The 14,719-nt window shown below is 51.7% G+C and overlaps 1 protein-coding gene across 1 annotated transcript in view; it reads left to right on the top strand.

The window, feature by feature from the left end:
• LOC144114913 (uncharacterized) overlaps positions 1–14,719 on the top strand; it is an 80,448-nt gene that overhangs the window by 14,763 nt on the left and 50,966 nt on the right. Inside the window, exons 2-16 of the mRNA XM_077648936.1 lie at positions 6,242–6,297; positions 6,758–6,892; positions 8,590–8,634; positions 9,277–9,339; positions 9,720–9,800; positions 10,113–10,190; positions 10,329–10,391; positions 10,764–10,841; positions 11,281–11,391; positions 11,541–11,594; positions 12,150–12,212; positions 12,482–12,580; positions 12,725–12,778; positions 13,557–13,653; positions 13,739–13,861. Coding sequence (XP_077505062.1) covers positions 6,244–6,297; positions 6,758–6,892; positions 8,590–8,634; positions 9,277–9,339; positions 9,720–9,800; positions 10,113–10,190; positions 10,329–10,391; positions 10,764–10,841; positions 11,281–11,391; positions 11,541–11,594; positions 12,150–12,212; positions 12,482–12,580; positions 12,725–12,778; positions 13,557–13,653; positions 13,739–13,861 — 1,198 coding nt within the window. The 5' untranslated portion in view covers positions 6,242–6,243. The remainder of the gene's footprint in view (positions 1–6,241; positions 6,298–6,757; positions 6,893–8,589; positions 8,635–9,276; positions 9,340–9,719; positions 9,801–10,112; positions 10,191–10,328; positions 10,392–10,763; positions 10,842–11,280; positions 11,392–11,540; positions 11,595–12,149; positions 12,213–12,481; positions 12,581–12,724; positions 12,779–13,556; positions 13,654–13,738; positions 13,862–14,719) is intronic.

Genomic DNA, 14,719 nt, shown 5'->3' on the forward strand with positions numbered 1-14,719 from the left:
ATCGAGAAATAAAACGCATTTCTCGCGTCTAAGGGCGTTTTAGTTCAGTGAATTACGAAAAGGCCCGGTTTGACTTGAACACCTCTTGTGTGTCTTGCCTGATACTATGCAGCCACCTGTTTCATAAAGAACGTGTGCTGTTTTGGCCCTCGCCTGAATTCCCGCCCGTTTTATTGTTTTCTTGCACGCCTTGTAATATGCGCAGTGTGTCTCACTGTTTTACGCAATAATTTCAAAGAACACCGCTGGAAAAGAACAGAGATACGCTCCACAGCTTGACACATGTTGTTGCTCAGGAGTTGTAATCTTTGCAGCCCCTGCGCATTAACGAAGATTCAAACGTCTATCAGTCCAAGAGTTCCAAGGGGTGTCATATCTTGCCGTCGACATCTGCAAAAGACTGCCTGACTTGGTTTTCTGGCTTCATGTGCACAATAGAAGCGTTTCGCGTGGCTCACGACTTCGCGTTGCACGGCACATGCATAGCTGTCTTCGCATGTGTCCACAAACCAGGGCTGCCCGGCAAGCACTCACGGCGTGCCCGCAGTGACGCTCGCCACAGAGTGCGGCGAAACAGGGTCTCGTCTAATATGACGCTACATTATATTCTTCTAGAACAGGATGTTTCGGATTCCAGAATAATAGCTCCTGCAATTTCGGTATCTCGCTTCTGCATATATCCTCAGTTATTTACGCACCGTCTCTGCAATGGCTTGTTCGCTCCACAGTTCCACACACAAATTGCTAGTCATTCAGGCTTATAAAAATCACTGACATTTGGGTATGGAACTCAGCAAGCTTTTGATGGCTGCGCATAAATAGATGTCCACAACACTGATTAAAAACGTGATGAGCGCTCCAAATCGGATGCTTTCGAATTCAGACTTCTAACGACGGAAAACATTTGCTCATGGAACAATGGAAGGAAAACAGAAGCCTGAGGACACAGCGGCCTTTCGCAGTGCAATTCCGCTGGTTCTAGAAAGCGCCCCGCGAGGGCTTTGTGTAGAGCGAAGCTGCGCACTGCATTTCGCGCGGCGCAGAGCCAGCAAGCGGATACGTCGCGTGAGCTTCCCAACGCGCGTTCCGTATGTCACACTCCGTTTTATCTCGGGTCGGACTGCAAGCGAAGACGCGTGCGCAGTTAGGCCATGGCCTCAGCGCTGGCCTGCGCGTGCTTTCTTGCCCCGCTCAGCAGCGGCGTTAGCTGTCGAGGCCACTCTTCGTCGGTGCCACAGAATGTCGCTTTCTGCACTTGCATGTCGCAATGAGCGAAGGAGAGGGGGCGCATCGCGCGGCCGGATGACGCAGCGCAAGGGCCGAAGACGGAGGCATCGCGGCAGGGGCGTTCCCACGGCCGCTGGCGCTCGCGGCGGCAGCAGTGCTGGTCGCCAGCGTTGCACGTGGGCCAGCTCGTTTGCGAGACGACGCCCACCCACGAAACGCGGGCGCCGAGGCGGCGGCCGCCTTAATGAAACGGGTCGCCGTGGCATATTTGCGGGCACAGTTCGCACTTTTGGTTGTGCCTTGCGGACGAGATGCAGCGGTGCTGACACGCGCGTGTCGCTCGTTTGAAACTCCCGCAGGCGCGCGCCAACAGCGACCCCAATCCCCACCAGCATTGCCAGTCTCCTCTTTCACCTACGGGCAGTCCTCGAAGAAAGCTATTTGATAACTTGGAAAGTTGTCTCTAGCTGACCAATGGGGTGAAGCGTGCCGCAGAAAAAAGGACGAAGCCGAGTTAAACTGCAGTGATGTCGTGCAGGAATATGCTCCCCTCTCATAACTAATATAGGTGTTTGCCACATATCCTGGCGTCTCGTAAAGCGTGTCATCAGGATACACTTTTGGAATAATAAACGTTCTAACCAACTTGCGTTCTGCCAAGTCCGCAAAAAAAGGTGATATTAGGTCCGGGCTGTACCGGAAACCAAGCGGGATCTGCAGCTTTTGTCGAGTGGTAACAGTGTAGCACACAGGGACGAAAGCGAGGACGAGACAAACGCTGACTTTCAACTCCCACTCGACAAAATGCTGAGCCAACTAGCTCAATCGTCTGCGGCAGTAGGATCTGCAACTGGCAGTCTGGTTCCGGAGGATAGATGGGAGGGGGGGGGGGGGGGGGACTGGGTTTTTAAAGTGAAGGCCGGGAGTCTTGAGCCAGACGACAACGAAGCCGTCGTAAGGCTGAAGCAACGCTGCCACGAACGATGAAGGATGGTATATCAGCGCAGTGACGCAAGGATAGTCGCCGGCAACGCTATCATAGTTGCGTTCTTTGCCATGATTCGCACGCTTTTCCCCACGGAGTGCATGCGATGCACCAAAGGGCCCTCAGTGCGAGTTCGCTGTTTGCTGCGCTTACTAAGCTTGCCCAGTTCAGAACTTGACAGTGCCAGTCACTGGCTGTGCCGGGTGAATCAGGACCTAAATCATGCCGCTGCCGCTTTAGTAGGGAAACCGTTAAGCGGCAACTCCAAGGGCCCTTCCTGGGCGTACGCGCTCAGCGTCGGCGCTCTTGGCGTACGCCAAAATCGGTCTGCGCATGCGCACTGCAGAAGACGCCAGCGAGCCTCGGCGAGGCGCCGATATCTGTCCGTGCTAGATATCGGCGTCAGCGGAGAGGCGCTCGCGTACGCGTCGGAAGATGGGTCGGGTTTATAACAATGGGAGGATCGGGGGGCTCTTGGTGACTTTTCTTCATGGCTTGAAGCTCTTTCAGAGGGGAAGCGAGCCAGCACCAGGAACATGGAGATGCATGCCCCTTTTCGACGGCCGTTCCGGCGTACGCCAAGAGCGCCGACGCTGAGCGCGTACGCCCAGGAAGGGCCCTTGGAGTTGGCGCTTTAGGAGCTTCGGAAAAGCTTGCACCCTGCCTACTTATCTAGGCAATGGGCGTGACGGCCTCCACGCAGCTCGTGTTGGCATTTTGTTCCCACAGCAGAACATCGCGATTGTATAAAAAAGTAATCATCGCAGAATATGTATCGGCAAATTATTAACCTCGGCCTGAAGGCAGTAGCTTGCCGTCAACTTGCCGGTAGCTGTACTCTTTGTGGTCCAGCAACGATCTAGTCAGGCGCAAATGATAGTTCTATGTATTTGCTTTAGCAGCCATCTGGAAAAGAGGATTTTTTTTTTATTTTTCCGCATATTTCAATGAAAACCTGAGCAAGAAAGAAAACAAAAAGGAGAATCATAGCCGCGAATTGGATTTGAAATTTCGCCTAAAAATGGGCCACCTGAAGCAGCCACTTCCTGCAGCGTTTATTCTCCGAAGCCGTCGTCATTTATCTATCATAAAGACGAGCGCACCAGTTAAAACGCTGCGCGCAGCCGCTCCCATTTTTAGGACGCTCGTCTGCACACACCTTCCTTTCGCCGTTGTGTCGCGACGTTCATAGCGCGCCAAAGTAGCAAAACAGATTTTGCGCGCAAGCAACGCCCGCGGAAACCACGATTACATGGTCTGCAGGCTTTCGTCTCGCTCGCTAGGGCCCACCCGAGGGAAGGCGGCAAGTGGTGGCCAACAACTCGGCCGACGGGAAGGGGAGCCACAAAGGGCAGTATATCAGACGCCGCCGCAGCAGCTGCGTCCGAGACCTTGCGACGCGCCTGTGTTGGTGACCTCCCGAAACAAGCGCGTGTTTGCCGCGTCGCCTCACGACGCTCGACAATCGAGGACAACGTGCGCCGGCCCATAGGAAGCGGCGTCGCCTCTCGTTGTACCAACGAGGCCCCGGCTCAAACCATCCACACGCGCGCGCAGAGCCAGCCGCGCGGGGGTGTCGCTCGTGACAGCGGCTTCTGGCCCGAGGCGCGGCCGCCCGTCTGGCTGCCTTCCAGCGCCGAGCACGTCCTCGCCCCGGTCGCGATGACGACGCGCCTCCCGCGGCTGCCAGAAAGTGGAGGGGGGGGGGGGGGGGGCGCCTTCGGAGCGCCATGCCACGCACGGCACTTCCGCATCGCTGCCTGAGCGAAGTTCGCGCGAGCCAGGTGTGATTCACCTGCGCCCGCGTACTGGCGCGAACGTCGCTTGTGTCCGAACCGCGGCCGAGTGTGCGGAGCTCGACTCGCGCTCATTCTCGTGCCTTTCGGTCGCACTCGACAAGGAAAAAAAAGGCCTCCATATCAATAAAACACGCTGCTTGCACGGTTTTACGTGTTTCACTCATCCTTTACTTCTGTTCATTAGAATAACTGAAGTAGTTGTTAACCGCGATATCGTCGCCAGTCTGCTAACTTACAGGCATATTCCTTTCGTGGGCTACAAAAGAAGCCTGAATCCGGTATTGAAATGGGATGAATGGCAGGGGGCACACAAACAAAAAGAGAGAAGCTAATTGTAATCAATACCATACCATATCGACAAGCGTATCCGCTCATGGGAGTACCTTAGTATTTCTTTTTTTCTTTTCGGCGCACGTGCTGCCCAAGTGCGGGTCGCAATTTTGCAATGCGAGCTCTGCTGGCTCATACTTTCCTCTCTGTGGCTGCGCACGTTCCTATAATGGTTACGTCTAGTTCCTCATCGCGCTGCCAGTTCTCTTTTTCGCTCGTTGGCCGCGTGAAGGAACACCCGAGGAGATGGGGGGGGGGGGGGGGGGGCGTCTGTTTCCAGCCTCCTGCTCGTCTCGCCGGTCGGCTGATGCGCCCCGTTAATGCGAGAGCGGAAAAGGCCCGAGAAATTCGTTGTACTGAAGATGTCTCCGGGCGACGATGCGCAGACGCGGGGCGGCGGCGAGGAGGCTGGCAGAGGGGGGCCGGGGGGGGGGGGGGGGGGGGGGGTTACGCCGAGAACAAGGGGCAGGAACGAGCCGAGGAACGAGAGACGGCGCAGCGCGGTTTCATTACTCGAGCGAGGTCTCGAGGGGGAGCGCCGCAAGAGAAGAGAAACAAACGGCCGGGGAGAGGGCCAAGTTGCGTGCAATGAAAAGGACGCGCGCCTTAATTGGGGTGCGAGGAGGAGGCCGGAAGGCGGCTACACACAGGGCGGCGCGCGAGAAAGATGATCTCCCCTCTCGTCCCCACCATCCCTTCTCGGCATCCTTTCCGATTCGAGATAACTGTCCTTGAAAGAAGTCCTTCTTGGGGGCCGCGGCCGCCCCCCTCTCCTTTGGCTGCCGCCGCTCCTCTCGATGCGCGGCGGCGAAGATGGGGCGCCACAGGCGAACCGTCGGCCGCGGCGCCCAGCTCGGAGCGCGGGGCACTTCCGCGAGGCCCGCCGAAGGGATCCCTTGTCTGCGCCCCGAGCTCGGCGGCCGAGCTTGCGCAACCAAGCCGCAAGGCTGCTCGCAACGCTGCGGCCGCTTTCCAAAGTGATGCTGCCGGCTGATGAAATAGGCTAGACACGCAGCAAGAGAGGAAGAGAGTCGGCAGACGTCGCAAGAAGGAACAAAACTGGAAGCACGGTGAAAAAGGGGAAAAAAACACACGAATAAGCGCAATCAGTGTGACATGTGAGGAGAAATTAATAGGTACTTAATTTCGGGTGTAAGTCAAAGGAAAAAAAAACAAAAACTATTCGCATTTTCTGACGAAGACGCTTCGGGAACGTGCCTACGAATTAAGCGCGTCCGAGTAAGATAATATCGGATAATCACGCACTGGAAAGGAGGGTGTTGGGAAAGGCGGAACTCAGAAAAGTGGATGATGTGCTGTAGTATTGGTGTTATCAGGAATCTGTACGGTTGCGTTTGATGGATAATACGACTATTCCAATGCGTAGACACATGCAAGCACGATGAGTGGCGACAAGGTACTGCGCACTTCAGGGATTGCAAATAAATAAAGCGCCATATATTCGTGTTTTATCGACGTGTTTGTGGTGGTGCGCCAATAGAGAGGTATCGAACCGGCACCTGATATAAACTTTGAAGGGACAAGTCAGACAACATGCGGCTCGAAAAAAATGTTTGTCTCGTGATATTTACAAGATATATTCCGCCGCTATTTATTTGTTAGCGCCAGAAGTGCACGATGAAATTTTGATATACCTTTGGTCCTATTCCACTGTCCACGCAAGCACTTCGTCAGTGTTGGGTGTATTGTGAAAATCTTGAACTTTTCACTTATTTCTGAGTTGAAAATAAATAAAATAATGCAGTTCGTGCAACTGTATCCGCAAGCTTGAAAAAATTTTTTCACGTTTCGCCCCGTTCGATTTTACGAAAAAGAAAAAAAACTTCTTTGTCACTCAAACATTCGCTTCATAATTTTTTTTTCTCTCCTCATTTTGCAGGCATGCAAAGGATGCTCCATTCGCCATGTTTGTGCAAAGGTGAAAAAGGAGCTGGGGTGAGTGCAAACGCATTTTCACGTCATAGCACTGCCAAGAACCTCTTGAAACGTTCAATAGATACTTAATAAACCTGTGATGATGATTGTAGCACCCGTATAGTTGCACATAACGTGTGTGCACGTGCGTAGAAAAAGCTCGATTCCTTAAATCAATTCAGTAGCACAAGCACAATCTTCATTATTTAAATGAGTTGAAGAGTAAGACAGGCTTGTGAAATTTTTATACATTTTTTTTTACTTTCAGAAGCTTTGGTTGGAACTTTCTTTTTAATTTTAAGCCCGTGGGATAATCCTCGAAAAACAACATTTTGAACAGGTTGAAGCGCCCATAATTTTCTTCATTTTAGCTGGCAGTGTTTGGTTCTGGGTAGTATGAGGTGTACAGCACACTCCAAACGTAACCACGGCAGCGCGTTATGGCAGCCGTGTGGTGCAAGCGCCTTTGCGCGTTGCGCAGGGCCACCCGGGCCTTCCGGGCTCGCCAGGCACCGAGGGCTCTCCAGGACCGCTGGGCCCCTTGGGACCACCCGGTCGCAGGGGCGAACGCGGCTTGACGGGGGACACCGGCGCCACTGGACCCAAAGGAATTCGGGTGCGTATGTAACGACTTACGCGCTTACATGCGTGCCTGCCGCCCGCCTTCTAAGGCCTGGGCGTGGAGGCCGGGCTTCTCACTGCCTTCTTTGCGCCCCGAACAACACTCCGGAGTCACCGAGGCCGGCCGGCCTTGACTGTCAGCGCCACGGCGAATGTACGCTATGGGCGCCATCAGTGGTGATTGGGCAAATGACGCACAGTGCCATGAAAGTCGTAAAAAAAAAGTCAGCTGGCGAGAACAGCCTCCGTTTACCAGTATCCGAGTCCTTCCTCCTTTCCCTCTCCCCTTTTTGTTTTTGAATGCCATAACTTTGATAATAAGAAAGAGCGCGCTTCTCTCCACTGGTATTTTGTATTTTGATATTCGTCTACGTCATCGGGAGCCGCAAAATTAGAGGCCTGAAAGAGAAACTAAAAAAAAATACGGAAAGTTTATATTACCTACCAAAACATTCGGTAGAGAAAGTCGTGAATGCCGTGATTAGGTGCTGCGCGCCAGAGGTGGCAGTACCATGTCATGGATACTATTAGCCATGCTAACCTTATGGAGAGGATGAGAAGGCGGTTGCATGAAGGAAACGGGGATAGCTCGCTAATGCCGGATAGCGCCCGAGCCATACTACACTCTTTTAGCAGTGCTGTGTGCCATACGGACTTGACCCGCTAAGCATCGCAACACAGTCTGCAGTTTTTCCCTTGCACGCACGTCGACTAGTTTGTTTGCACATGCGTGCATCTCAGCAACCACTTTCTAAACAACGTTGGTGCGAAGAACAAGCGCTTGCGTTTCCAGCACAGCTGTGCGTCGAAAGCGTGATGCGTACGCCCTTACACCCCACCTCCGCCTCTACCTCCATTTTTGCTAGCACGTGATGAATGGCGAAAGGAAAGGCGGAGCGGCAGGGGTACAGCTGGGGTGAGAACGAAGCAGCGTCATGTCACCCAAAAGCACTAGCTGGCTTGCTACCTACCGCCCATGCCTTCGGCTTCATCTCATAAGCACCCTGCTTGCAGTGAAGGCACCTTTCCTCACTTGTATCACTTGGCGTCGTCGTGCGTTTAACACACGCAGTAAGTTAGGGGGCTCTGTGTGAGAGAACACGTCAACTTACTGTGCACCGTTAACGCATCTGTAAAAGCTGAGAAAGGAAAAAACAAAAACAACCGAACAAAACTTTTGCGGTGCCTTATTCCGCATCATTCTTGCATTGTTTACAAAATGTGCTTTGGTTTTGTCGTCTTTATGTTATGTATGACATCACTCGGAAGCAGGCGCGAACATGCGACTTGTAGAAAAGAAGCGGGGGGGGGGGGGGGGGGGGGGAACCGGCTCCATACGATCATTTGTTTCTGGAAGGATCTTGGTGCGTGTAAAGATGAATACTGACGCGAAAAACGAAGGGAAGCACCTACAGAAGACTTAGACAACGGATCAAGGACTCTTGCCTTGCGACCACTAGCAGGTGAAGGACTGCAACTGTTATAAAATAAGGCCCGTGCGGACATCGTTTGAGCTTTCACCGTAGCGTTAATGTTACGACGCAGCTTCAGGATCTCTTCGTATAAGCACATGCGCGTTGTGTGCTATTTTCCGATCCGACAAACTCAGCATGGGCGGCATAGCTTATCCATAATTTTTTCGCCTTGGAGTGCTGCTGGCGGTCCGCCAACTTTTTTTTTCGTTGCCTGTAGGGTGATGAAGGAGCAACTGGATTTCCCGGCCGGCCAGGAGCACCGGTGAGTAGTGCGCGAAAAGCGATTGTGTTTACATTTTCTATTATACTTTTCACTGGCGACGTGTAGGGTTAATTTCAGCTGGCGTTACAGGATGTACATTCCACGAACAGGTCACACAAAGCGAGACAGTTAGGTTATTTGCCCGCTGCGCAGAGTTCGGATGGATGATTTTCTCGCGCAAAGAAAATGCCACGTCCTGACGCATGGCATTGGCCATATGTACAAAGTGCTTACGTAATGATTAGTTGACATTTTAATCACGCAAAGATTTGGCGAACGTTAAAATCATACTCAGCACTTTCTCATCTATGAAGCTTCTATTATCCATAAGGCAAACGTTACGCCGGCACGAATCAACAGTTGCTAAGAGAAGGACAAAGACCGGCACCGGAAAGCAAAAAAATTACGTTGTACCTTTACAGAACATAACCTGGTACAGCACGTTAAGGCCAAGTAGATTGGTTCAGTGTCAATACGATGCTAGCACAGCTATGCGCCTACTGAACTATACTAGGCTAATTCTGGTTGCCACCTTTGCTCCGACAAGGAAAAAAAAAATTATTTCCAAGTATTATCCTTGGTAACCTTTACGACCCTCATAAGAGTGACAGCGAGATTGCTTTGCCTTTCTTACTGAAACAGGGAAAACCAGGTCTCGATGGCTGGCCAGGAGAGCCGGGAATACCAGGCTGCAATGGAAGCAAGGTACTGTTTTTTTTTTATTATTGAACGCATGAGCCTTGAAAGAGCCTTGAAAAGCTCCGCGACATAATGAAAGAATAGAAAAAGGACTTGAACAACGAGCTTGAACGTATGAAAGCACGAAACAAGTTGTATCTTCTGTTGCGTTAAGAAAAATGCTTTTTACTGACCTTTCGGCCGATATACCAGCCTTCACAAAACTTTGTTTTTATTGATGAAGTTTGTCGAAGTTCTTTTGGTATGACCCAACCGAACAGACCAAACGAACTTAAGCAGTTTGCCCCAGCGTCTCTTCTAGTCGGCGTGCTCCTCTTGTTGGTTCTGCGTTCGGCGGCACGGAGAAGAACAGGTGCGTGATGTCGTTCTCGCTCTTCTTGCCGCAGGGTGCACTCGGTCCGGAAGGTCCTCCCGGTGTGCGCGGTCGAGTAGGACCCCGTGGCCCACGCGGAGACTACGGACCTAAGGTGCGCTCATGCCCAGCACACGCTGCGCGGGCCTCCTCCGTTTGCCGGCGTCTGGAAGCGTCAGTGCTGTAGCATCACAAAGAGTGGCGCACACTTTCTTTTCCACTGTCATCTATGTTCTTCGTGAATGGTAGTTAGACCCGAAATTCCGGTTTAAAATAGGCAACATAAAATGCTGAAGTTTCGTTATGGCACGTCAACCGTCGCAGGACATGGTCTACTGGTGAGGAAATGAGGTGGTTGTCACAGTAATCCAACTCACGCGTGTGCACCCTGTGGCGTCCGAAAGACTGTATAACACTCCCTTTCTAGGGTCTGCCCGGAGACGGTGGAATAAACTCGCTGGGAGTCCGCGGAGAGCCAGGAGAGGACGGGCGGCCGGGTTCCCCGGTAAGATTAAGCTGACGCAGAAGCCAGCTAAAATATTTCGTCAGTAATAATTTTTCAAAAAAAAAAGAAATAAAGCGATGTACCTGGTGTCGATAGGCTACTCAGCTGCTCCCGCCTATACTCTTCTATCTGTCTCAGGGCGCACCTGGGTTCCCCGGCTTTCACGGAGTAAAAGGCGTTAGGGGAGACACTGGACCACAGGTGAGTTATTTTGCACTCGTTTGTATTTTGCAGCTGCACGTTAAATACAATGCAGCGTGAACTGCGCAGACCACTGTTGTAGAACAGCAACGATGAAAGATGACCCGCCCTTAGCGTTCAACAAGGTGTTCGTGTTATAAGGACGCCATCCACGTTGCAAAATACGCGGCCTTCTCTCTGTAGAGAGATTCATGACAAAAATCTGCAATCTGCTTAGATGCTGCGGAAACATCTTCGTTCTCTTGAATTCACCCACACTCTACGCCGCTACTCACTTTCACAGTGGCAAAATTTAGTCGAAACTGCCGTTTATACGGTGTAGCGGATCAGAAAGACGGCGAGCTTTTCTTGTCTGTCTCGTTGCCTCTCCAGGGAAGGCCGGGTCCGCCTGGAGGCCCTGGTCCTAAAGGTGTTCAGGGTGACGGAGTACAAGGTGACAAAGGATCCAAGGTGAGTCTGCCGACAGGGAGAACGTTACTTCGCGGAACTGGGAGAGGATTTCAAGAGCGGGTCACGCTAAGAGGACTTGTTTTTTGCTATTGCAAAACTAAAGCGATGAGTATCTTCGCCTGACAGCTCCTGCTACTTCGTTACAGAGCGCTGGTGAAATAAACTCCGTGCTAAAAACGGTTGAATAAAGCACGAGCAGATAAGCAGCGTTTTCTAGCATGTTATTTTTCTATTATTATTTGTTGCAATGGCGCGCAAAGTATCCCGGAACGTGGCTTCAAGACAGCGTCTACCAGTACTGTATGGCACTTTGGGGTCGCGAACTCGGGCATTAGGTGCGCATGCTACTGTTCCTCCCTTTAATTTTTTTTTATAAACGAACTCGCTAGATTCACAACAACCACGTTACTGATTTTTAAAACTCTGGCGCTTCCTGTAGGGAGAACCGGGCCCTCTGGGAGATATAGGTCCGCATGGTGACTCTTACTACCTCGAAGGGAAGCCACCCTTCGAACATGTGCCTGGCGAAAGAGGACCAATGGGTGAAAAGGTGAGTGCCGCGAATGTTCTTAGTCAAGTCTTTCGTGTGCTAAAGGGCTCTGTTCGTGTTCTAAAGGCTTCTTGTGTTCATGTGCCCCTTACTATTTCCGCGGAAGGTGCTCTTGAAAGCTAACAGTGTTATTGGTTTCCCCCCAACAGGGCGACGTTGGCAGCGTAGGTGAACGGGGATCGCGTGGAGTCGACGGAGAAATCGTGAGTTGAGCGCTCGCGCGGGCGCCCTTTTTGTTCGTTTTAAGTTGTTTTAAGTTGAGTTTTTTTCAAAAGTTGAGACGAATGAATAATTACGCGATTATTGCAAATCTATTCACTTTACAATATTCTCCTAAAAAACATTGAACTAAGTTACCATGTTTGTGAATTTGCCACCGCGGTTGTAATCTATAATAGTGGGTTGATCATTTTCACAGCTCTTAACAGACACACGTGCGTGTCTTGCACTCCGGTAAAGAGTACTACGTATTTCTTTTTTTTTGCGGTCATTGTTTAGAGCCAGTAAATAGGTAGATTGCAAAAAAAAACAAGCGCAAAACAACAATTTACAATGGCATTGGATTTGTATGTTGCGAGTAAACATAATGGGCGGACGTGGGTTTCACAGGGTAACATGACAACAGTGCCACAGAAATTATTCCATGAGGCTGCGCTGATAGTTGCACGGTACATTTTGCAGCCAGCGTTGACACTGTGGCAGCGCCTCCAAGGCCAACTTTATGGCATATGTGTAACGCACGCGCGCCCTTGTTGCAGGGCTTGCCTGGTACCGACGGCCTCAAAGGACAGAAAGGAGACCAAGGAGAAGAGGGCCCACGGGTGAGTGCGAAAGTCTGTCTTTATCGCCATTCCTTTCTACTCCTTTCCAGCTCCCGTACACAGAGACATCACCTAAACCCGGCGTTCCAGGTGTAATTTTGTCGACGTAACATCTTCTTCGAGCTTCATTGTGCGGTATAACTTGAGGTGTCGTTCTGCGTTCAAGAAAAAAAAATTATAACTATTATAATTCACCTCTTCCCCGCCAGCGCTTCTCGTCAGCGCGATTCGGAGTCTGATGCTCCGCTTCCGTCTTCTTCCGCACGCAGGGCAAGAGGGGAAAGGTTGGAGTTGAGGGTCCAGCTGGAGAGAAAGGCCAGAAAGGAGAACCAGGATTTACGGGCCAAGACGGTTTCCCCGGTGACACGGTTAGTGAAACGACTCTCTTTGATACGCAAATTTCTTATTTCCGTTCAAGTGTGACTGCAAGGGTTCACGTTAACCTTCAAACGCAATTAGAATGCGCAGAAGGCGCCAAGTGTTCCTGAGCGGTGCTTCGCTGTCTTTAACAGGGAGAATCCGGAGAACCAGGAAGATTGGGAAGCCAGGGCCAGCAGGGACCACCGGTGAGTGTGAAACATCGCCGTGCCTCTCGAGTTTTCATGTGTAACAGCCCGGCCTCCAAGACGCCAGGACTGGGATGCATTAGCCATTGCTTACTTGAATACCACCAGGCTTCGTACACATCGCTGAAGATTACAGCTCGTCGGGCGAGTGTAGTATGCCCGATGACGTCAGTAATTGCTTGACTGTGGCATCACTGCAGCTCATATACATCTGCAAGAGCGTCTCTTCCTTTTCTGTTCCGACATATAGGGCGCGCTCGTCGCTATCTCAAACGCTATCGCAAAAGTAGACCCTTCTTTGCAGCCAATTATCGTGCCATCTAGGGCTTGGAAAATGAACTATCGTTCATATTTGGTCGGTCTGATGTTTCATGTTAAAAGCACCGACGAGTCGGCGCGTCGTTGTTGTGCAATGTTTCTAACGCAGAAAATTTGTGTCAGTCGTGCACCATACTGTAAGCACAGCACGCTGCTGCAAAATTTGTCCTGTTGTAAATGTCGAAAAACCCAAGTGCGGCGCGTGTGCTATCAACGCCTCGACCATGGAGCGATTCGCACTGAGCTGTTGTCATTCTCCGCAAACGAGCAGGATTGCTCTTGTTTTTATGAGTGCATCGAAGCAGACCGAGCCACGGTCCCAGTCTAAAAACGTAATCGCGTTCAAATATCAGAACAAGTCTCAAACTATGAAACAAGAATCCAAAATTCAATAGACAAGCTACGCAATACGTTCAGGACTGCAGGGTGCACTGCTACGACGCGAAATATTTTTATTCAGGGCCCGCCAGGACCAACCATTGAAACTGGAGAGGCGATACCTGGTCCCAGAGGTCCTCAGGGCGTGCCCGGTGATACAGGATTTCCTGGTCGCGACGGTAAGCGCCTCGTTCGAGGCAACTCTGCGTGGTCTTATTAAAGCTGCGTCTCACGCCTGCACAACGGACTGCCGACTTGGCGCAGGCGAAAAGGGCGCCGTCGGTCCCATGGGCTACCGAGGGACGCAAGGAGGGCCAGGCGTCCCAGGGGAACAAGGAGCGACAGGACCTCGTGGTATCGCCATCAAGGGCGAGCCAGGAGAAGACGGTGAGGGCTTCGCTGCTGGTTTTATTAATGTCACATCGTCTTCTCAACCCCCGGTAGTGTTAAAGTGACAGCGTGAAGGGTCACGTTCAGCAGTAGTCCCGGTGTCGGCGGCGCTGGCGTGTCGAGAAAAGCAGGTGGCCCACCTGCCACTTATATCCATTCCATTCCATTCCAAAAACTTTTATTTCCATCAGAAATGGAGACCCCCTACTCCCTACCCCTGGCGCGCAGGCCTAGGGGCAGGGGCAGGGGCCTCCGCGACTAGATGCGGGCAAAGAGTTGCTGGCTCTTCGCGGCCTCTACCGCCAGATGGATGGCTTTCCTCTGCATGGCGGGGTCCGCGCTTTGCAGAAGGGTCTCCCAGGCTTCTCTACTATTTATTCCTTCATTGACCCCTGGGGAGTGTGTGCATTGCCAGATTATGTGGTCGAGGGTCCCCCTCTCCCCGCATTCCTTACATTTATCGTCTATGTCTTCGTCTTTCAGGACGTGTGATGCCCATACCGGATTTATGTAGTTTCCGGCCTGTAATCTGCGCCAAGTTGTTGCCTCTCTGTTTCCGAGCTCTTTGTCCGGTGGAGGGGCAGTTCTTCGCTGTAATCTGTAGCTTTCTATTATCTCCGTGTATGTCTGTAGTCTCTCGTCAAGCTCCTTAAAACTTACTTATATCATGCGACCTTGTGACGTCATCACAGCTTGCCCACCGCGGCAGGCGGTGACCTGGATCTCACAAGTCCCACCGGTGGCTGTGTTTGAAATAGCCCCCTGCCGGGGCAGTGGCGCATCGCTTAACCGCTGCACCACTGCGGCAGTAGTAGTATGAGGACTCCCAGCGATCCATGAATGTAAAGTACAGAA

The sequence above is a fragment of the Amblyomma americanum genome, chromosome 1 (genome assembly GCF_052857255.1).
Source record: "Amblyomma americanum isolate KBUSLIRL-KWMA chromosome 1, ASM5285725v1, whole genome shotgun sequence".
NCBI classification, from domain to species: Eukaryota; Metazoa; Arthropoda; class Arachnida; order Ixodida; family Ixodidae; genus Amblyomma; species Amblyomma americanum.